Source organism: Pipistrellus hanaki (genome assembly GCF_964339955.1).
Source record: "Pipistrellus hanaki genome assembly, chromosome: 18".
Lineage (NCBI taxonomy): Eukaryota > Metazoa > Chordata > Mammalia > Chiroptera > Vespertilionidae > Pipistrellus > Pipistrellus hanaki.
This window is the reverse complement of record NC_140520.1, coordinates 28,233,138-28,254,297: the sequence shown is the minus strand read 5'-3', so window position 1 is coordinate 28,254,297 and position 21,160 is coordinate 28,233,138. Positions and strand designations below refer to the sequence as shown.

General features: G+C 50.0%; 1 protein-coding gene across 2 annotated transcripts in view; it reads left to right on the top strand.

Annotated features, from left to right (window-relative positions):
• The first annotated feature begins 1,516 nt into the window (after positions 1–1,516).
• The window catches only part of CAMK1G (calcium/calmodulin dependent protein kinase IG), a 30,387-nt gene continuing 10,743 nt past the window's right edge, over positions 1,517–21,160 (top strand). For both annotated transcript variants that reach the window (XM_084865230.1, XM_084865229.1), the window contains exons 1-4: positions 1,517–1,643; positions 13,182–13,305; positions 17,022–17,150; positions 20,318–20,392. In XM_084865230.1, coding sequence (XP_084721356.1) covers positions 13,211–13,305; positions 17,022–17,150; positions 20,318–20,392 — 299 coding nt within the window. In that variant the 5' untranslated portion in view covers positions 1,517–1,643; positions 13,182–13,210. The remainder of the gene's footprint in view (positions 1,644–13,181; positions 13,306–17,021; positions 17,151–20,317; positions 20,393–21,160) is intronic.

The following is a 21,160-nucleotide window of genomic DNA, read 5'->3' as shown; positions in this document are numbered from 1 at the left end:
TGTGTGCTAAAGATGTCAGAGGTGGAATTCAGCAACCTACAGATAAACTTTCTAACCATTGTTAATGTCCATGGGCATTACTGGACTGCCTCAGGCTGTAACTAAACTCTGCTGTCCAGTGTTCAAACAGGAGGAGGACAGCGGCTGGTTGGGATGCTATACCCAGAGAATCTAAGCAATGGAAACGCAAACTAGAATTCAAGGATGGAAAAAAAAAAAAACAAAAAAAAAAAAACAAAAAAAAACATTAAGAACCAAAGAGAGCTGTATAGGATGAGTTAGGGGACTATATTTACAAAACAAAACAAAACAAAACAAAAACCAACCAACCAAACAAACAAACAAAACACCTAAATGATATAAAATAAAAAGGCACAACTCCAAAGCTAATTCGAAGGAGCAATTGAAAGAGCAGAACAGCTGACTCTATCTGAAGGGCAATGAATGGGACCACGTGGCCAAAGGAAGCACGTGTGTGTTTGGGAAGATGGAAGCAGGTCGCCTCGCTGGGAAGAATGGGGGGCGGGGGCGAGGGTTGAAGGAGACTATGGCACACTCAGCTTTGTTTGTGGATGGCAGCGGCCATTTTGATGTTGAGATGAAGGTGGATGACCCAGATGGGGGTATTGGTTTGGGACATCCATCGGAAGACTCTGCATTCACATTAAGGGGAGAGTAGAGAAGAAGAAGTAAGAGGGCAGAAGTTCAAGGACTCTCCATGAAGAAGCAGCGAAGAGAAGCTGAGATGAAGACCGGGAAGCCTGGTCAAGGGCAGGACCAAGAGGGGAGTGTGAGGGAGCAAAGTTTCCAAAGGGGGGGAATGGTCTCCTAGGGTCTAATGAGTTAGCAGTGAGAAGGGAATGGCAGGTTTGGGGACCAGAATGCTGTGCTTCTAGAAACAGAGGAAAGGAGACATAGAGACAATGGAACCATTCAACATAGGGTCCCCTTCCGGGACAGCCAAGGATTTCTCTGTCAGATGTCAAGCCAGACAAATACTGAGGGTTCTTGTCTCTCCATTTCAGCCAACATAGAAGCCCTAATGCTCAGGTAGGTGTTTTTAGACAACACACCCGAGCAGCTGAGTGGTTAAGAGGGAAACCGAGGCAGGCAGACCTAGAAAGCCTCTTGGAGTTTCGGTTGTCACCCCATCCATGGCAATGGAAACCTCTAATCTGATGTTCTGGTTATGCTTTTATTTTTCCTCTCTCTCTTTCCATCACAATCATCAATGCAAACACATTTACACAGGCATGTGCGTACACACACACACACACACACACACACACACACTGAGAAAGAGAGAGAGAGAGAAAAAGAGAGAGAGAGAGAGAGAGAGAGAGAGAGAGAGAGAGAGAGAGAGAGAGAGAATAAAAGGACCTCTTTGCAAAAGCATTTTTCTGGACCAAACTAAATGCTGCTCGGAGGGAGGGAGAGCAGAGGAAAAGAGAGGAGAGATAGAAGCCACCTAGCTACTTTTCCTCCCCTTTAAGGCTGCCTGGTTACGGTCCTGGGAAAGAAAACCCCTGCATTCCTCCCCTTTAATGCGGCTTATTGTTAAGGCGCTGGAGCAGCTAATCCTCACAGACCTGTAGGAGCTGGAGTGGGAGCATCAGGAGCGTGGATTCTTTCTGACTCCCTGGGTAAGATGAGCCGGCTTCTTTTCTTGATTTTCGGAGGGTCTTTGATTTAGTGGGAGGCAGGTGGCTCTTAGAGAGTGGGCTTGAAGAGCCACTTCTGGGAGCAACTTGGGTGTTTGATTTCAGCCTCAGGTCCAGCGTTGCCTAATTCCTGTGGTAGCCAGGGTAAGTTGTCGCTGCCTTGGCAAAGAAGTCTGAATGAGGTCCGGGTGGGACCCCAGTGTGTGTGTTGGGGGGTCGCCTCTGGACACCACTTCAGGGTTGGCTTGAGTGGGAGAACCTTTTGCACTCTGGGCAGAAAACGGGAGACCCATGTGTGTCTATGCCCCTCCTCAATGCCTGCTGCAGGCTGCATGGCGGGGGGGAGGCACTCCTCAGGGCTCTGTGCCGGGAAGGCAGTCCATCTACAGGGTGTGGAGACCCCCAGCATGCTGCACCCCTGCCTCCTGCACAGCCTTCATCTCTTCACCTCTCTGACTCCATCTGTCAAACGGGGCGATGCCCGTCTGCCTACCTGTCTGGGTTGTGGTGAGGATTAGGGCAACCAGTGGGTTAAAAGGAGATTTATGAACAGCCTGTGGCTCTGCAAAGCCAAGGAAGATAATCCAGCCTGGGCCACCCGCTGGCAGGGTCCAGGGACCGGCTCCCGCTCCTGCCCTTGGCGGCTTAGGATGCAGAACTCAGCCACCCGGGGCGGGCAGGCGTGAGGAATTGCTCTCAGTCACAAGACCTTTCCTTCCCCTTCCCCTGGGGAATGCACCCACGTCCCTCCTGTCTTCCAACTTCCCCAGTTCAGTTCTCAGGTTAAAGATGCTAAAAGGAGGTCTGGATTCACCCCCACCACCCCCATCCACGCTGTGGCCCCTTCGCTGCACGTAACTTTGACGCACAAACCTTAACCCTGAGGCTCCCGGAGGCGCTGCCAGGGCTCGCGCCGGTCTGCTTGCCGTGCGTGGCTGGCCGGCTGCTTGCTCTGGAGCCAGAGACACTGATGATGAGAAAGACGGCTGAGCAGAGTCCAGAGGGTCCAGCAGGTTCCGTCTTGGGTAAGGAGATGCTCTTTCCCAGACCAGAGGCTGGAGGCAGAGCCTGGCCCCAGCAGGGCCACTGACCTCAGCTTATCCAGGGCCAAAGAGGAGACCCAGCAGGCCCTGACACAGAGTGCTTAGTAATCCCGGATGTGGGACCACGCTCCCCAGTGCACAGTGTGCTTTCTCTTCGTTGTCTTTAGGACAGGTCCAGCGGGCTGGGGAAGCAAGTATTATTTCTCCTTTTATAGACGAGACGACGGAGACTCAGAGAGGTTAAGCAGTTTGCCTGGAGTTGCAAAGCTTGGTGATAGTAGCATTTGAACCCAGAGCTTCTGACATCATCTGTGACCTTTCCATGATGCTGCAGATGGCTACGGTGTATGTGGGAGGAGGGCGGGGGCTGGAGGGGGAGCACTCTTTAGAAAAGGGGGCAGAACTTTGGGAAAGAAGCTTCAGGTTAGGGAAAAGGTTTGGGGCCAGATCAGACACTGGCTCCATGGCCAATGGGGTCCCGGCCTCAGTGCTAACTAAGAACTCTTGAGTTTTTCTGGGGATGCAGCCTTTGCCAGATCATCCAAGCCCTGTGTTTGGGGGGGAGGAGGGAGAGCAGCCAGGTTTGGGAATGCAAGCAAGCATCCTAAGCATGAGCGTGGCGTGAGACCCAACCATCACCGCCAGGAAAGGAGGCAACAGGTTGTGTGGTAGGGGGACCAGGGGGCTGCTGCCGGCCTCCAATGGGCAGTCATTTGCCATCTGCTTGATTTGGAGCATTTTGCTTACCATGTTTAACCCATCGGGATCCGAGTTGTGGGGTGAATGACACCTACCTTGAAAGACTGAGTGTGCATGAAAGGGAGATGATGCCGAAGTGCCTAGCTCAGTGCCCCACCCAAGCGATGGCGGGCAGGACAGAGCGGTTGTGGGTGGGACCGAAAAGAATCCTTCTCCAAGAGGAGAGCGCCTCCCTCGCCCCCTCTCTCCCACGCAGGCAGGCACGCACGCACATGGCCATAAATACATTGCCACACGGAGTGCCTGCGAGGGCCCCGCCGCAGCCTGCCTGCCGGAGGGAGCCGGGAGTGAATGAGCTGCAGGATGAATGAGAGCTGTGGAGCGGCTGCGTGCGGCACTACAACTGCAGGCGCGCCTGCCTGCTTGGTCCATGGCAGGGGCTGGGGCTGAGCAGCCGCCAAAAGGACCGCCAGGCCAGTCCGCGGGGGCCAGCGGGCCGCAGGGGCTTTGGTGACTGTCAAACCGGTGTCCTCGGAGGGAAGGCTGGTCACACAGAGCTCCTGGCCCCAGCAGAAGTGAGCTCAGCCCAGGCTGCCTCTGTGCCTCCTTCCCAGGGGGAAATCCCTTCTCTCACCTTCCAGAAGGCGGAAGGTGCAGTAGAAGGCCTGGCTGGGGCCGTGTACTATCAGTAGCCCCCCAGGGCTGTTCAAAGGAGCAGCCTCTTGCATGGGAGTGAAGCTCAAAGGCAGCGTGTGGCAGGCACAGGCGAAACTATGACCCTTGAAAGCTCCTTAGAAAGGGGCCGGGGTGGAGATGAGCATATTGCCCATGGCGGGGAGGAAAGAAAGAAAAATCCAACACCAGCAGTGTTTCCTACAGTGTTGCCACAGAGTTCTGTTTTCTTGGTTGAGGACCAGATGAAGTGGCTGGTTTGTATTTCAGGGCCGTGATGTATGGGAATGTATATATCTTGAAACACTTCGGAATCGCAGTGAGAAGAGATGCTCATGCTGCAAGAGGCATGTGGGAGCCAAGACCAGCTGAGGAAATAGCATTCCCAGCGCCTGTGCTGTGCTCAGACCCTTGTTTAAGTTGTTAGTTGTCTCTCTCTCTCTCTCTCTCTCTCTTTCTCTCTCTCTCTCTCTCTCTCTCTCTCTCTCTCTCTCTATCTCTCTCTCTCTCTCTCTCTCTCCACGTGCCTGCGGTGTGGTCCCGTGAGAGGGTGCGGGTGCTTTCACGCCCACTGATGGACTGTGCATCATAGGAATGCCGGGAAATAGACAGAGGTCTATTATTCCTGATTCCCTTTGGCAGGTGAGGACACGGAGGTCTACTGTGGCTAGAAGCACATTAAGAACAAGTAGCTCCCTTGGCCAATGGGACTCAGTTGGTTGGGCATCATCCTGGGGACCAAGGGGTTGCCAGTTCGATTCCCAGTCAGGGCACATGCCCAGGTTTTGGGCTCAATCCCCAGTGGGGGTCATGCAGGAGGCAGCCAATCAATGTCTCACTCTCACATCGATGTCTCTCTCTCTCTCCTTCCCTCTCCTTCCTCTCTGGAGAAATCAATAACAATAATCTTCCAAATAATAATAATAATAATAAGTAGCTCCCCCTGCTCTCTCCAGTGACTTCTATGTGTCACCTAATGAGGTCCTGGGGAATGCTCCTCGCTTCCTAGATGAGAGGCAGGCAGAACACCTTGAGCAACACGTGGATTCCGGCTTGTCACCGCAGCGGGAGGAATCTGGTTACACTTCAATGTGGGTCTGAGCCTGAAATAAACTGCAGGAGGCAATTGAGAAACGTCCTTCCTCGGTGCTTTTGCAAACAGAAACTGGCAAGCAGAGCTGGCCTTTGAGATGGCAGGATTGGTGGGAGGGCTGGGGATGGAGTCCGTGCTGCTGAGCAGTCTGTCCAGCCAGCAGTCCCCAGGAGGCTGTAGGGTCCCGGATCTGAGCTCTGGCCAGCTGAGCAGCCAATAGAGAGGCAGCCCATGAATGGGAAGCAGGTTCTGACAGCTCACACAGACCCATGCAGCCAAGTGCCTGTGACTCGGTGAGGAGACGGTCATTGAGGGATGACAGCAGGCTCCTGGAAAATCCACATATTGCTCTAACAAATGGAGGATCACAGAGCCGCAGAGATGGCCTAGTCCCCGTTTTCCAAAGTAAGCTCTGAGCAATGCTAAATTCCCCTGGATGCTAGTAGGTGTTACAGAAGGAAAGGCTTCCGCAGCCAGGTAAATTTGGGGCATGCCAGGTTAAATAGCATGAAGCAGGTATCTTTAAGAGTCCCCAGAACCTTTTTAATAAGCTAATGTGGAGCATTAAAGACACCTGCTGCAGAGGCAGAACATCCACTTTGCTCAGGATCTCCTGGGACTAATAATATTCTAAAAAACAAACCTCGGGGAAACTTAATGTACTCCTATCTCTTTCCACCAAGAGGAGAGGTGGAAGCCCAGAGATGTCCAGTGATCTGCCTGGGGCTGCACAGCTCCTCGGTGCCAAGTCAAGACTGCAGCCGGAGCTTGAGTTCCTTCTAGTGCGTCTCAGTCCAGAGTGTGATGGGAAGTCTTATATGGGCTGGAGTCCAGGAAATGGCGGGGCCTGGGCAAGTAAACGTCCCAGCTTTAGCCTTGCAGGCCCTTTATAACCACAGTGCCCCATCCTGGAGGCAGACAGCACATTCTTTGTTTTGTTTCATTTTGTTTTGTTAATCCTTACCACAGGGTATTTGTTCATTGATTTTGAGAGACAGTGGAAGGAAGGGAAGATGGGATGAGAAAGAGAGAGACAAAGAGAGAGAAATATTAATATGAAAGAGACATTGATTGGTTGCCTCCCATATACACCTGGATCAGGGCCAGGGTGGAACCTGTAATCCTGGCATGTGCCCTTGACCGGCAGCTGAACCCACACAGAGCATATGTGGGCTGGCGCTGTGATCACAGAGCCACGCAAGCCAGGGCAGGCAGCACATTCTTATGACAGATGATCCCACTGATAACCTCCCCCTCAAGACCTGCAGGCCTTTCTGAGTCACGATCCAAAGGAATGGAAAACTGTGGAAACACAAGGCAGTCTTAGGGTGGCCTGCCTCCTATGCGATGCTTGAAAGGACCATATGGTCCCTCAGGAAGGCTCTGAGCCTGCTCATCATGCCCCCGGGGAGAGCGTGGAGGGAGGGGTGGGGGGAAGGCAAGCTGCCTCTTCCTGTAGGTGGAGCTGAGCCCCATCACCTGCAGGTTGAAGGCTGCAGAGGTTGAAGGCTGTTCATAGATCCTCTCCTTCCTTGTCCCCATCTCTTAGCTTGTTGTGTCCAGACTGGAAGCTGGACTGTGGATTGGGTAACACATTGCATTGAGTTGAATTCAATTGAATGCCTCTGGGTTAAAACCGGATGCCCCCAAGACTCTGGGATATCTTGTCAGGAGGGGCGACACTCATAAGCAATTAGCTCAGCTGGTTGATTTAAAAAGCAGAATCCTAAGTGGCTGTGACTCAAAATAGGAAACTTTTGATCAGGAGGTTACATGGAGCAAGGCAGGCAGGAGTGAGGGTCCAGAGAGAGGCTCCAGGGCCATGTGGGGCCACAGGTGGCCTGGCACCGTCGGAGGACAACGATGACAGTGAGGAGGCCACCGAAGATAAGCTCATCTGCCTTCCAGTTCTGTCTGGGCGCCTGGGAAGGAGAGAAGGACAGGGGCGACCCACGGAAGAAACATGCGAAGGACGCCTGCCTCCTGGGCTCCCAGCCCAAGATCTCTCACCGGCACCTCATATGCAGCCGGGCTGGATCGCACAGCCTGTTCCCAGAAGCTCAGAAAGGCCTGCTCAGAGGCAGTGGCCACCCACAAGATCATGTGTTCTGCCTTCAGGAAGAACTTTTCCCTCTGGAGTCTCCTCCCAGCTGTGAAAGCTTCCCCCCAGAAATCAAGAAGACCATCCAAAAAAAATACGACTGAGTACTAAGTACCTGGAGCCAGGCGCTGAGTTAGGCCCAAGAGAGACAAGGAGATGGACCAGGTCTTGGTCCATAAGGAGTTGATTTCTAGTGAGGCTATGAGCTCAAACACACCAACAGCTGAGTTTCCCATTGCCAGGCGTGTTACAGAAGGCCAGCTCAGGCTGGCATTATAGAGGAACTTCGGTGGGGAGGGAAGATGACTCTAGATAGAATGGTCGGCAAGTGGGAGGCAGGGGACTCGTCAAGTGTCCCAGGAAGGTTCTGTTGACCAAGAACTGCACTTAGAGCCCAGCTGTCTGTCCCAGAAGAGATGATGATGGCAAAAAAGGCAAGTCGATTCTGCCCTCTCTGCTGCTATGCCTTAGGCAGGGTCTCATGGTGGCGAGAGCTTAGAGAGGAAGTCCTACCGCCTGCCTTCCCAGAGTGCAGGGCGCCCTGCTGCTGTTCCTCACTAGAGCAATATCAAGACTACATCTCCCCACCTCCGCCCCCTGCTTACACACCCGTCTGAAGTCCAATTCCTGTGCAAAGCGATCCCTGATCAAGCCCCCCTCCCCACCCATCCCTCATCCCAGGGGCTCTGCTCCTCACTCGCTCATTTAACAGATATGGGCCAGACCCTTAGTATGTCTGGGTCTCAGTACCGGGGACTAGAAATTCCAATGAGGAATGCATGGCCCCTGCCCTTTAAGCACGCGCATTCTGGTGAGAGAAACCCACATGTAAGCAGTCAGCCTACTGTCAGCCTCTGAACCATTTTGGCCCTGACCCAATGTGCTCATGCATTGGCCAGCTCCCATCCACTGGTCTGTGTTCTTAGGTATTTACTTCTATGCCTCTGCTTGGTCTTTTCAACTGGATTGTAAGCACATGACATAAAAAATGGGTAACCTCATGACATAAAAAATGTCTGTATGTAGTCCAGTGGGTATACAGGAGGTATCCATGAATGCATGTCGAATGAAGGGGTGTTACCTCCGCAACCCAAAGATGGTCCCAGGTAATGAGGTCATTTCCTTTGCGGGGACTATGTTGGCAGAACAATCTGAAGGGCCTGACCCTGTTGGGGAGGGAGGGGCCCGAGCGAGCCCCGAATGCCAGCATCCGCTCTCCTGAGCTGCCTGGGGAAATCAGCTCTAACTCTCAGAGAAGCCTACAGCGGCTGCTGTGGGGCTTTGGAGCCCAATAGAGATTATTGTAGAAACAGAGAGGTGGGGTGAACTTTGGAAACAAATGAGAGCAATAGCAGAGCTTCGACCTTTTCTGAATTTGTTTTATTTCCCTCTGAAAGGGCCTTGAGGTTTCTCTGCGGGGAAGCAGGGGCGGGGATGAAGCAGGGGTTCAGATCTGGCCCAGACTTTTTCACGTGGCTCTGAAGATGGAACTAAATTCTTAGCATTGAGTGTATGGGAGGAGGGGTGGGCGGGGAAGATGTTTGCTTATAGCCCAACTTAAGCTAAGAATACGATGTTTTAAGAAGCTATTTCAAAGAGATGGGAAAGAAGGAACAGCGCGTACAGATCTGCTAATGAGGTGGCGATGCCTCCTGGAGAGCAAGCAAGCGTCATTCCACGGGGGGCCCACCAGGGGGAGTGACGGCCGCCCAGCTGAAGGCCATAAGTGGAAAGAGGGCTTTTGATTGGCTCCCTACCTGGAAACGCAGTGTCTGTCTGCAGCCCAGTTCTTTGGAAGGGGAAAGAGCCAGAGAAAGAGACCCACACACACTGACCCTGTTGATCCGGTTCCTTTCAACACCCACCCTGTGTTCCCACGTGTTTCCAGACTTCTCAGCTACAGTATGTCTACGCGGCAGGAAGCGTTTGGCCCAAGCCCAGATGCCAACCGCTCTGATAGGCGGAAGCTGCTAGATTTGGGGCTAAGAAACTACAGAATCATATCTGGCTAAAGATAGCCCTCTTGTAATATTTCATCTTCCTCAGAGTAGTCTCTGCCAATGAGGGCCCATTTGTCTCCACCTTGCAGACTGTCCTCAAAGTCCTGGGTGAGGCCTCCCCTGGCCGGTGCGGCGGTCCCTCTGGGCTACCACAAGCCAAAAAGAGCAAATCAACAAATGAGCCCAGAGTTGCCAGCACGAGCCACCAGATCTACACTCGGCTGTTTCAAAGGTGTTTTTTTCTTAATTATATAGCCAGGTTGCAAATGTACACACGATACTAAAATGTGCAAAGAAATTATAGATTCTTTATTTCTTATAAAACCGTATGCCCAGCTCAGTGGTTGAGAATCAACCTATGAACCAGGAGGTCACAGTTTGATTCTGGTCAGGGCACATGCCCACGTTCGGGCTCAGTCCCCAGTGTGGGCATACAAGAGGCAGCCAGTAAACGATTCTCTCTCATCATTGATGTTTCTGTCTGTCTCTCCCTCTTTCTTCCTCTTTGAGATCAATAACAAGATACTTTAAAGAATGAAATCTTACCCCGCCAGGCAGCAAAAAGGAAATAGGAAACTTCACATTTGAACTTGTCCATTATAACATCTCAGATTTAATAAAGGGTCCCATTTAGCCCTTTATAAAGTGTCTCTCAGGAAAGCACGGCCTTGGATGGCCTTGCCTCCTCCTGTTCTAGTTCAAGGTGGCATTTCCGCTAGAAGGCACTCGATCTAGTTTTAGTATGGGAGAGGGAGGCATCAGGCTCGCCAGGGATCTCGAATCCCAGTTGTCTGGGATCTCATCGGAAACTGACGAGTGGCCTCTGAGGTGTGACTGGTCTCATCTGGCCCATGGAATGTCATGCTGACACCTTCCCTTGAAAGCCCTGATTATAGTCAGTCTTTTCATCCAGATCCCACGTGACATCCCCTCTAGCAGCAATACATCCCCTCACCAGGGCCATGGGCAGAGAGGAGCTGATAAATGTTTTGTTTGCTTGCTTGCTTCTTCGTGTTTTGATAAATGCTTAACAACTAATCCTTGTAGGGTGGAGGGAGGAGTGGGGAAATACCTGCTTGTAGCACTTGCCTGTTTCCATGGTATAAATACTCCCAGGATGGCTAACAACATGAGGCTACTAAGCATGTGGCTGAGAACAGACATGCACAGTCAGCTGCCATGAGGTGGTACAAGCTGGCCCTGGGCTACTTCTGCAGATCTTGCAACTCTGTCTTGCTCAGCTTCTCCCTCTAAGTCTGCCCCATAGGTACGTTCTGACCTCTAAAATGGGGCTGCAGCCAGAGTAGCCCCTAGGCTTAGGGTCTCCCACCAGTGGGGCCCTGGGAAGCCCACCCATCCGTTCCTGGATGGATGCTAGAAAAGGTGTGTGCTTCTGACAAATACACCCCCTGTCTCCCCATCTCCTTCCCAGGATCCACTCAGGCCCAAGTAGCAGTCTTTCCATGCCTTGTCTTCTCTAGTAAGGACCTCACTTATGTCACATTCTCCTTATTCCCAGGGTCTAAGCCTCACAGTTATGTCTAATGTCACAAGAGGTTTCCTTCTATGCTATAGAACCTACTTTATGACATAAGTCCTCCAGATGGGGATGACCAGGAATGAAAAACAATCAACTTAATATCCCCCAACTAATATCTCTGTTACAACTGTTTAATACAGATAAGATAATATATTAGGTCTCTATGTACACCATTTGATTTATTGTTCACCATATCCAGAAGAGGTGTTGTCCCCATTTTACAGAAGAGTTAATGGACTCAACAAGGTCATTAATCTAATTAAGGCAATTTAACCAGTAACTAGTGGAGATAGGATTTGAACTCAGGTTGACCTCCAAGCCTATGCTCTTTATCTAATACTAAATTGTGTAGGCACAAACTTTATCTTTCTTCTATCATTATTAGAAGACTCCATGGATTTTTTTAAAATATATTTTTTATTGATTTTGTACAGAGAGAAAGGGAAAGAGACAGAGAGCCAGAAACATTGATGGGAGAGAGTCATCGATCAGCTGCCTCTTGCACACCCCCCACTAGGGATATGCCCGCAACCAAGGTACATGCCCTTGACCGAAATTGAACCCGGGACCCTTCAGTCCCCAAGCTGATGCTCTATCCATTGAGCCAAACCGGTCTTGGCTAGACGACCCCATGGATTTTACTGGCACTTTTTTTAATGAGGAAGGAGGGACATTGCCTGAGACATACAGCCATTAGACATACTTTCCTCTTTCTCGGTCAGGCCCAAGAAGTTTGTGGGAGAAAGGTGCTGGCAGAAATGTGTCTCACCCACCACCCACAGAAACTCAGGACCTCTTCATGTAGAGAGTCCCAGCCCTACTCCCCCAAGAACATGATTCTCTTTAGTAATCATGACCTCAGAAAGGGTACCATTACCCCAGAATGTTTCTACCAGAAGCACGAGTCAGTCTAGACTCCTCTTACCCCAGCTTAAACACATCACCTAGTGTCGTGGACCGCTGGAATATATCCCAGGTCCACCCACTTCCCTCCTTCCCTGCCACCATGGTCCCTACCTACCATCCCTCTCATAGGTTTCTGCCTATTCTCCATGGGTCAATCTCTGCCCCTCCACTCCATTCTCCACAGAGCAGCTGCAGTGAACTCTTTAAAACCTCAGTGATCTATTTAGCTCTCTTGCCAAAAATCCTTCAATGTCTCCCAGTCTCACTAAGAAGAAATTCCAATATCTAACGAAATCTGTAAGGCCTTCTAATGTCTGCCCTATGCCCACCTCTCCCTGCCCACCACTGTGCCATGCCATGCAGAGTTCAGTCTACTCCAGCTACACGTCTCTTCAGTCCTTTGGGCTCTCTCCCCCCTGAGGACTTTCACATTCTAGTCCTTCTACCAAAATGCCCCTTCCCACACTCTGTGTTTGAATGGCTTCTTCGCAAACTTCTGATCTCATCTGAAATACAACCTGCTCAGAGAGGCCGCCCCTGACCTTTCTCTAAAGAAGACCTGCTCTGTTGGTCTCTGTTCCAAGCCCAGGTTTTGTTCTTCTGTGGTTTTCCCACACTGTGCACGTGTTAGTTCACTTGCTCGTTGTTGTCCATTTCCTTAAGCCTGCCAGCCCCAGGGAAGCTGTGTTTTTCTTCAGGACACAGCCAGCCCCTGACACGGCATAGGTGTCAACCGTTGAATGCCTGTGGTAACTCCAGGACTCTGATATTAAAGTCAGGACCCGATTCAGTTCAGTTTCTAGTGAATGACTATTTCCCAGTGCTGTCCTAAATGTTGTGGGAGTTGTGCAGGGAACGCAGTGCTCATTCATCTAGCATCCATGTGTTTAACCCATAGCAGGTAGGACAGATGTGGGAATAGGAATGGTTGGGGGTTGGGGGAGGTAGCAGAGTTGGGATAATAGAAAAGGAAGTTGAGCTGATTCAGCAATGTGAATAAACACCTTGGAGATCACCCGGTAACACAGGAAATGCCTTAGCTCAGCCCAGGTGGATAAAGCCAAGTTAATCTATGCCTATACACAAAATAGAGTTCCCACCACAGACTAGACTCTGAACTTGGACTTGTGGCAAGCACAGTGGGCATGTAGTTGACACTCAGTGGTTGAGTGTCAACCTATGAACCAGGAGGTCACGGTTGACACAGTGGTTAAGTGTCAACCTATGAATCAGGAGGTCATGGTTTGATTCCAGGTCAGGGCACATGCCCAGGCAGTGGGCTCCATCCCTCATGGAGGTGGTGAACAGGAGGCAGCCAATCTATGATTCTCTCTCATCCTTGATGTTTCTATCTCCCTCTCCCTTCCTTTCTGAAATCAATAAAAACATAAATTATTTTTGCAACTCATCTCATTGTATTGGAGAAACTAGCTGAGCTGACGCTCTCTTCCCCTCCTCAAACAAAGCATCCCCGGAAGCTTCAACTCTGGAGGCGATGGGTCGGAAGGAAGAAGAAGATGACTGCAGTTCCTGGAAGAAACAGACGACCAACATCCGGAAAACCTTCATCTTCATGGAGGTGCTGGGATCGTGAGTGCGGAGCTGGGAGCCGAGGGAGTGGCTGGGGCACCTGGGGGGGGGGGGGGGGGGGGACGGAGAGAGGAGGCTGGGAAGGAGTTGTTCCAGGCCAGCAGAGACTGATCAATTGGGACATCATCTCAGCAGCTCCAAGGGACCAAGGGCGGTGGAGTAGGAGCCCATGGTGGAGAGTGGGGAAGGTACCTTGGGATAATACAGAGGATGGTTTCCTACACTGGAGCCCCCAGGGAAAAGGCCCCTCCCCAGCTTCTGTCTCCCACCTTGCTCCAAGAGACCCTGCCTATGTCCATAGCTGCCACAGCCCTTGGGTCCTCACCCTGGTCGGAGGAAAGAGACTTTCTGGAACACTTGTGGAGGGTCAGTGACCCTAGCGCCTCCCTGGGCCTCCTCACCCAGCTTCTTCATCTCCCCAGGTAGTGAAAGGGCAACCCCCCTGTCTGCTGGAGATGGAAGAAAACGGGCTTTGCAGGCTAAGAACAGATGGGTTCACACACCTGGATCAGCTCGGCACCCCCCACCAGCATCTCTGCTCCCTGGCTAAGTGCTGTGTTGGAAAAATAAAGTCATGCTGCAGCCCACACTCCCGCCAGCCCCCGGGTGTCTATGCCTCTGCCCCTTGACAATGATTACCCGGCTGGCGGAGCAGAGCCGACTGCAGCTGACTCTCCACTTGGCCCTGCCTCTCCTCCGGGAGGGTTCAGTCTCTGACGCAGGCTGGGAGCACCTCCAGGCCACCAGCCTCATCGCCTCAGGACCCCAGCTGGTCAGCTAATTAGTCTGGGCTAATTGGCCCAGGGGCCTGGGGAAGTGAGGGGCAGTGAGTGGGCTGGCTATGAAAGCAAGCTCTGCCTTGGGCCAGCTGGGCTGAGTTTAGCTCCCTCTGCCTTGGCTAGGAGGCAGTGACCTCGGGCAGCGAGAGGCTGGCCACACTCACCATAGACGGAGAGGAGCAGGCTGGGTGCTGAGAGCAGGCCTCTGCCCCCCAACCACCACCCCCAACACACACAGAAGGGTCCCAGGGGCGGTGCCAGTCAGCAAAGTATGGGCCCTCCATCAAGGGCCTTTGCCAAGATAGGGGTGGCTAGAGAGGGGGCTTTTGGCAGAAGAGAGAAGAACAAGACTCATGAGTGATTCTGAAAAGGTTTGCTAAGCAGACCAAAAATCAAGAGAAGGAGGGAGAAGGATGCCTGGGTGGACAGAAGCTTATTCACCGTCTGCACAGACTTGGGCGGTAGGACTCACAGAAGACAGACACGCTGCCACTTGGCGCTCAGGGAGACCGGCCGCAGCAGCTTCTAAACCCAGCACATCAGAGCCACTGGAGCTTATCCCTCTGATAACTGCGGAAATGCTTAAGAAAAGGCAAAATAATAGTTCAACATCAACATACCCCCCTCCTACATTCAACAGTTGTTAACACTTCGCTGTATTTGTTTACAAACACACACACGCACACACACACACACACACACACGCACGCACACACGCACACCATATTTGTACACTGGTTGCAAACATCATCACACATCACTTCCGAATCCTTCTGTCTGCATCTCCTAGGAATAAAGACATTTTCTTCCATATCCACAATATCGTGTTCACCCTCAAAAAATTATTCGCTATTATTTTAGCCCAGGCGATTTTTTTGAAAAACAAAACAAAACAAAAACAGATTCCTGGCTGCAGGGATTTGGGAAGACAGAAACCCAGCAGCCAGGAATCTATATTTAAGTGTTTCCAGTGGCTCTCACGTATCCAGCCCCCGCACTGATTTGAGGCAACCAGGAGGGCAAGATAGGGTCAAGTCACTGCTTAGCAGCTAGGGCTGAGGAGAAGCTAAGGAGAAAGCTCCTCTGTAGTGCTCAGGAGGGGGATAGGCAGCCCGGGCTGCAGACCCCACAACTGACCCAGGGGAGGCGCTGTGGGGAGGGGACCAGGGGCCAGAACAGACTCCTCCATGAGGGATGCACCAGAATCCCTGCCAAAGGCCCCTTCTCTCCAGTCTTTGGCTCCTCTGCATCAATCAAACAGGGAGAACAGGCTTTGACTAAATCTGCCCAGAAACTACCCACAATTCCAAGGCCCTGGGACAACTGTAGGGACACTGGGCAAAGCTAGTCTGTAGTAGGAGGTCTGTCACCCAAGGTCCAGGCCGCCTCCTTTCACTGCCCAGGAAAACATTTTTTCTCCTTGGCCCCTGCCCCCACCTCTGGCAGCACCCAGGCTCCCAGCAGGAGTGGAGAGCAACTCAGAGCAGGAAATGCAAACCAGAACTATTGAAGCCATCACTCCTGGCACTGCAGGCTCTGCCTGTCTTGCCTCCTGACCCGAACAACCTTGACTGCTCGAAACTAGCTCTCTGCTCCCCAATCTGACAATCTGACAGATGGCACAATTAAGTCTTCCAATCCCTCTCCTCTGTCACACGCGCGCGCGCGCGCACACACACACACACACACACACACACACACACAGCCTGGGGCAGAGGAGCAATACATCACTTCCGATTGCCACAACAGATGCCATGGACACGCACCTTGATGTAAATGACACCCCAGAAAGGCCTCCCTCAATTTGATCTCATTGCACAAGAGGATCCAGAGCAGGTGCCAGCTTTAAAATTGGGGGAACATTCGTGTGAGGCTGTAAAAGTAAAAGTGAAAGAAGCACTCAGGGTAGACCCTATAAAGTCACAGCTGTTAAGGCCACGTTTCTCAACTCTCTCCTTTTATGAATAAGGAAAGTGGGGTCTCACCCCTATCTGCTGCTCCCCACCTCCATGCTCTTTCTCATGCTTCTTCCCCACCCCCACCTGAAACACCACTTTCAAGTGTTTCTCTCCCTCCCTCCGCCCCCACTGGACTAACTCTCATTCATTCCTTTAATCTTGAGCCAGGGTGTTTGTAAGTCAGACAGCCATGAATTACGTCCTCCTCGGCTATCCCAAATTATCTCTGTACACATTAGGAAAAATTGTCCTTTTCTATAGCCTACTGTCTGCTGGGGGTGGGGGAGGAGATGTTGTAATAATTATGTTATAAAGCATACAGTGGCTCCAAGGTGAATGGCATCTGCTGGAACTGGCAGCACACAGCCAGCCCAACCATAGTAGGGGCAATGTCTTAAGTCTTCATTATCAGTGCTCTCATAATACCTCCTGCTTATCTGTAAGTGTCTGTCTCTCACACTAGATTCTAAGCTAGAGAGAGAAAGATAAAAATATCAGTGTTGAGAGAGAGTCATTGATAAGCTGCCTCTGCAGCCCCCTACTAGGGATTGAGTCCCCAACCCAGGCATGTGCCCTGACCAGGAATTGAACCATGACCTCCTAGTTCATAGGTCGATGCTCAACCACTGAACCACACTGGCTGGGCTGCAGTGACCTCTCTTTAATGAGTTTCCCAAGTGAAGAAATCTCTGCAAAGCAAAGCAGAGTCTCTGGGAGTCCTACCCAAATTATAGACCCGGGAAATATCATTGTATAGTCCCTAGGTCTGTAATAGAATCATTTCTTTCCCATGTGATGGATGAAAGAGAGGGCACAATGGCATGTCAGATAGGATCTGCCATCAACAGTTTATCAAATGCCCATAATGACAATGGGCATCAGATTCCCCATCTTCCTTTATTGACTCTTCAGTTTTTCCTCCAACAATGCTCTCTAGCCAGCCAGTACTAATTTTTATTTCCCCATGTCTTCTACTCAGAGGAGCTTTTTCTGAAGTTTTCCTGGTGAAGCAAAGGGTGACTGGGAAGCTCTTCGCCCTGAAGTGCATCAAGAAGTCACCGGCATTCCGGGACAGCAGCCTCGAGAATGAGATCGCGGTGCTGAAAAAGTGAGTGGGTCTTAGGGTTGGCTGGGAACAACTGTGGGGTCACACCATTTTCTTCACAAATCACCTTCGAGAAAGTCTGGGACTGGGTTTTTCATACCAAAAGGCATTGCTCCCTTTGATTGAGCTAATGGGTCAGTTTGACTAACAGCTAAGTTTAGCCAAAAATCTGTCTTGGCTGGATTTTTTCTCCCAGCCAATTGTCTAGTGAACCCACAGGTAGCAGAGCTGGTTTGTGCACATAGACCAGAGGGTAATTATCTCAAAGGAACAAACTTCAGTTGAAGGACAATCCTAGAGAGAATTGACAAGTAAAGAAGCAATGTAAAACTTGGAAATGAACCTCAATTTGTTCCAAATCGAATGTAGGGTTAATACCCTAAGCATCATGATGGAGGCTACACTAATAAATCATAATGTTTACAGCAGGACTTGTGCAACAAACCCTTGTGGGATTCCTTTGGTGTGCAAAAAAAGTATAAGTAGGCATTAGGACCACAAGAATGAAGCCAACAAAATTCCTTACCCTCAGGAGCTCACACTTTCTGGGCAGAGACAGGAGTACTCATAGAAAACTCTACTCCCATTAGATGTGACTCACACTAGCAGAAGGCAGAGTTTGAAGGAGACACGGATTCATTTTGCCTGCATGTGTTTTTTTATGAGTAAGGACTATTAGGTACATTTTCAAAGAAGAGGAATCTTGATGGATGAGTAGAATTTTATGGAGGCAGGAGGGGCAATTCGGGAAGGGAATTCAGATTGAGAATAACATAAAGTTTAATATAGAATCATGGAGCTGCAAGGGGTGTTGGGGAAGAGTAAGTGTTGGAAGCCCCTGAACTTATTATCAAGGGACAGGAGATGAAACCAAATGGTCAAGTAGGACTTGATTATAAAGGGTCTTGGCTGTCATGATGAAGACTATTGACTTTATTCTGTGGGCAAAGAAAAGTCATCAAAGGATTTTAAGTAAGTCACATAATCAGATTTCAATTTAGAAATCCTGTAGTAAGCCAGGAATGGAGAATGCCATCCCAGAGGATGGGAGATCAATTATATGACTTTCTCAAGCAAAGAGGATACAAACAAAATAGTAGCAGGATCATGTAATGGCCAGAAGACCAAGGTTAGGAGGCATTTCAGAGAGAGAAGTGATTGAGTTGGGGTTGACTGGTAAGAATATAAAAGAAAAAAGCATTAAAAATTACTCTGAGATTGAGTGATTAAATGGACAGTAATATCATCCTTGGGATAGAAAGCAAAAAGGATGTCTAGGCTTAGAGGAAATAGAAAGAAAATGATTGGAGCACAATGAATATAAGTATCCACTTATCTCTACATGAAGGTATCTGGTAGGATGTTAAAGATATAGGTCTGGGCTTCAGGGAGATTAAAGCAGAGAATGTGACTCAGTGGTTGAATATTGACCCATGAACCAGGAGGTTAGGGTTTGATTCCTGGTCAGGGCACATTCCTGTGTTGCAGGCTTGATCTCCAGTAGGAGGCATGCAGGAGGCAGCCAATCAATGATTCTCTCTCATATTTGATATTTCTCTCTCTTCCTCTCTCTGAAATCAATAAAAATATTTGTTTAAAGCAGAGAGGGACTCTAGACTCATTGAAAGCAAGATGGTCTTTTATATTATTGCATTGTATCATCAGTCCCTAACAGCACAGATACATAAACAGCCATAAACACTTGTTCAGTGAGTGAATCATCAACAAATTGATGTTAGTTTTTGTCAGCTTGTATATATAATTCAATCCATCAGATTGCCACTGCAAGAAGTTTATATTTTTAGAAATGTCTGAAAGATGGTATGTATTATTAAGTACTATAAGCCTGATGCATGAAATTTGTTCACAGGTAGGGTCCCTAGGCCTGGCCGGTGATCAGGGCCAATCAGAGCCTCCCTTCATTCCTTGCCATCACCTGGTGGTCAGCACACATCACAGAGAGCAATAGAACTCCTGGTCTCCTGGTCGAACTCCTGCGGGGACACTTTGCTTATTAGCCTTTTATATATATGTGTGTGTGTGTGTGTGTGTGTGTGTGTGTGTGTGTGTGTTTACTATTCCACAGACACTGTGCTAAGCATTTGACATGTGTTTTTTAAATACTTATATAACCCTATAAGACAGATCTTTGAAGATGAAGAAAGTGAGGCTTAGAAGATTTGAGTAAGCCAGTCAAAGTTACCTAGTTAAATGCCTGAACTAGATCTGAACAACTGACTTAGAGTCTAGTAAGTTCTTAACCTCTGTGTTGCACAACCATGAGTCAAACTTCCTAGAAATTTTCTTCCTGGACAGCCACACACTGAATTGCTGATCGGAAAGCCAAGCCCTCAGCTAATATGATTATTCTGCTTGCCTCCACCTCTGAGTAATCCCAGCAAAGGTCATCTGGGGCAAGGTTTTCCCATCTCAGCTCTATTGACATTTTCGACCAGATCATTCTTTGTTGTGTTGGGGCTGCCCTGTGCATTGTAATATGTTTAGCAGTGTTTCTGCTTCTGCCCAGTGAATGCCTGCAATATCTCTCCTGTCACCTGTCATAGTAATCATAAATGTCTTTAGATATTGCCAGATGTCCTCTGAGGGACAAAACAGCCCTGATTGAGAATCACTGGTCTAAGACATCCCAAAGAAATGAACCCCAAATGAGCATCTACCTTCCCACAATATCCTGGAACAAAAAAAATTTGCAACATTTTCTCCATGGTTACCCACGAGGAGGCCTCGCTAACCTAAGTCCCTTCTGCTGTAGTAGCCTTTCTTCGTGCAATGTTTCTGAAAGGGACCTGGATACTCAAGTTGTACGTATAATTGAGTGCTCCCTTAACCTTCCTCAGGTCTTTTAACTTTCTCTTTTAATCAAGTTGAAAGAGATCGGTAAAGCAACAAATGAAACATTTGTTCCCTAAAGGCAGGATGATCAATTATCCATTCAAAAATATGAACTGAGCACCACTCTGGGAATATTTTCCTGGGATTTCTTTGTAATGGCCTAAGTGTTAGAAAGGCTTCAAAAGGACCCCATTCTTTCTAAATATTGTCATCAAAAGTCTCCAATAGAAATAAGAGTCTCTAGTTGGGCTGGGTCAGCATCCTTTGTCTAGATGACCTAAACCACATGCCTTTCATCATGACCTTACTTTCCCCAGGATCAAGCATGAAAACATTGTGACCCTGGAGGACATCTATGAGAGCACCACTCACTACTACCTGGTCATGCAGCTGTAAGTAAAGGGAACCTGCTTCCCCCACAGATGCCCCATGGGGCCTCAGAGGCCTGGAGGAAGCTGGTTGGTGGTGAGGGAAGAATGGTGATTAAAAGTTAAGAATTAGGGAGAATCCAAGATGGCTGCTCGGATAGGCACCTAGCCGCAGCCGCACGCAACAATTTCAATAAAATACAACTAAAATATAAAATGGACATCACCCAGAACTACAGAAAAGTCGACTGACTGGAAATTCTACAACGAGAAGCAAGGAGAAAACCAGAAGGAAGCGCGGAGGAGCTGTAAAAGCCTAAGGTACGGAGACACGCGGCGCGCGGAGAGGACGGAGCCAGAGAGGAGGGAGGCCGAGTGCCTGGCTGGCGTTCCCTAGCGGGAAGCAGAGAAAAGCTCTGATTGTGCTGGGCCCCCAACTGCTCTGAACCTCCGTTCTAGGCCAGACCCCGGGGACCCAGGCTCATCCATAGGGAGCTGGGCTGTAAGGAGGAACCTGGGGAAGTGGCGAAAGGAGGTCCCAGAGGCGTGCACACTGTGCGCAGAGAAGGGCCGGCCGGCTGTGCCCTAGGACTGCCCTGGCGGGAAGGAGACAGGGGCTCCAGACTGCTCTGAACGCCACCTCCAACTCCACTTCCAACTGAACTGAACCCCAGTTTCGGGCCCATTGCGGGAGAGCCTACACTGTTTGGTAGCAGGCGAAAATCGAGGGCACCTTTCTCTCAGAGGCGCTTGCAACAAGTACTGAAGGACCCTGAGTCTCAGGAGTCGCAT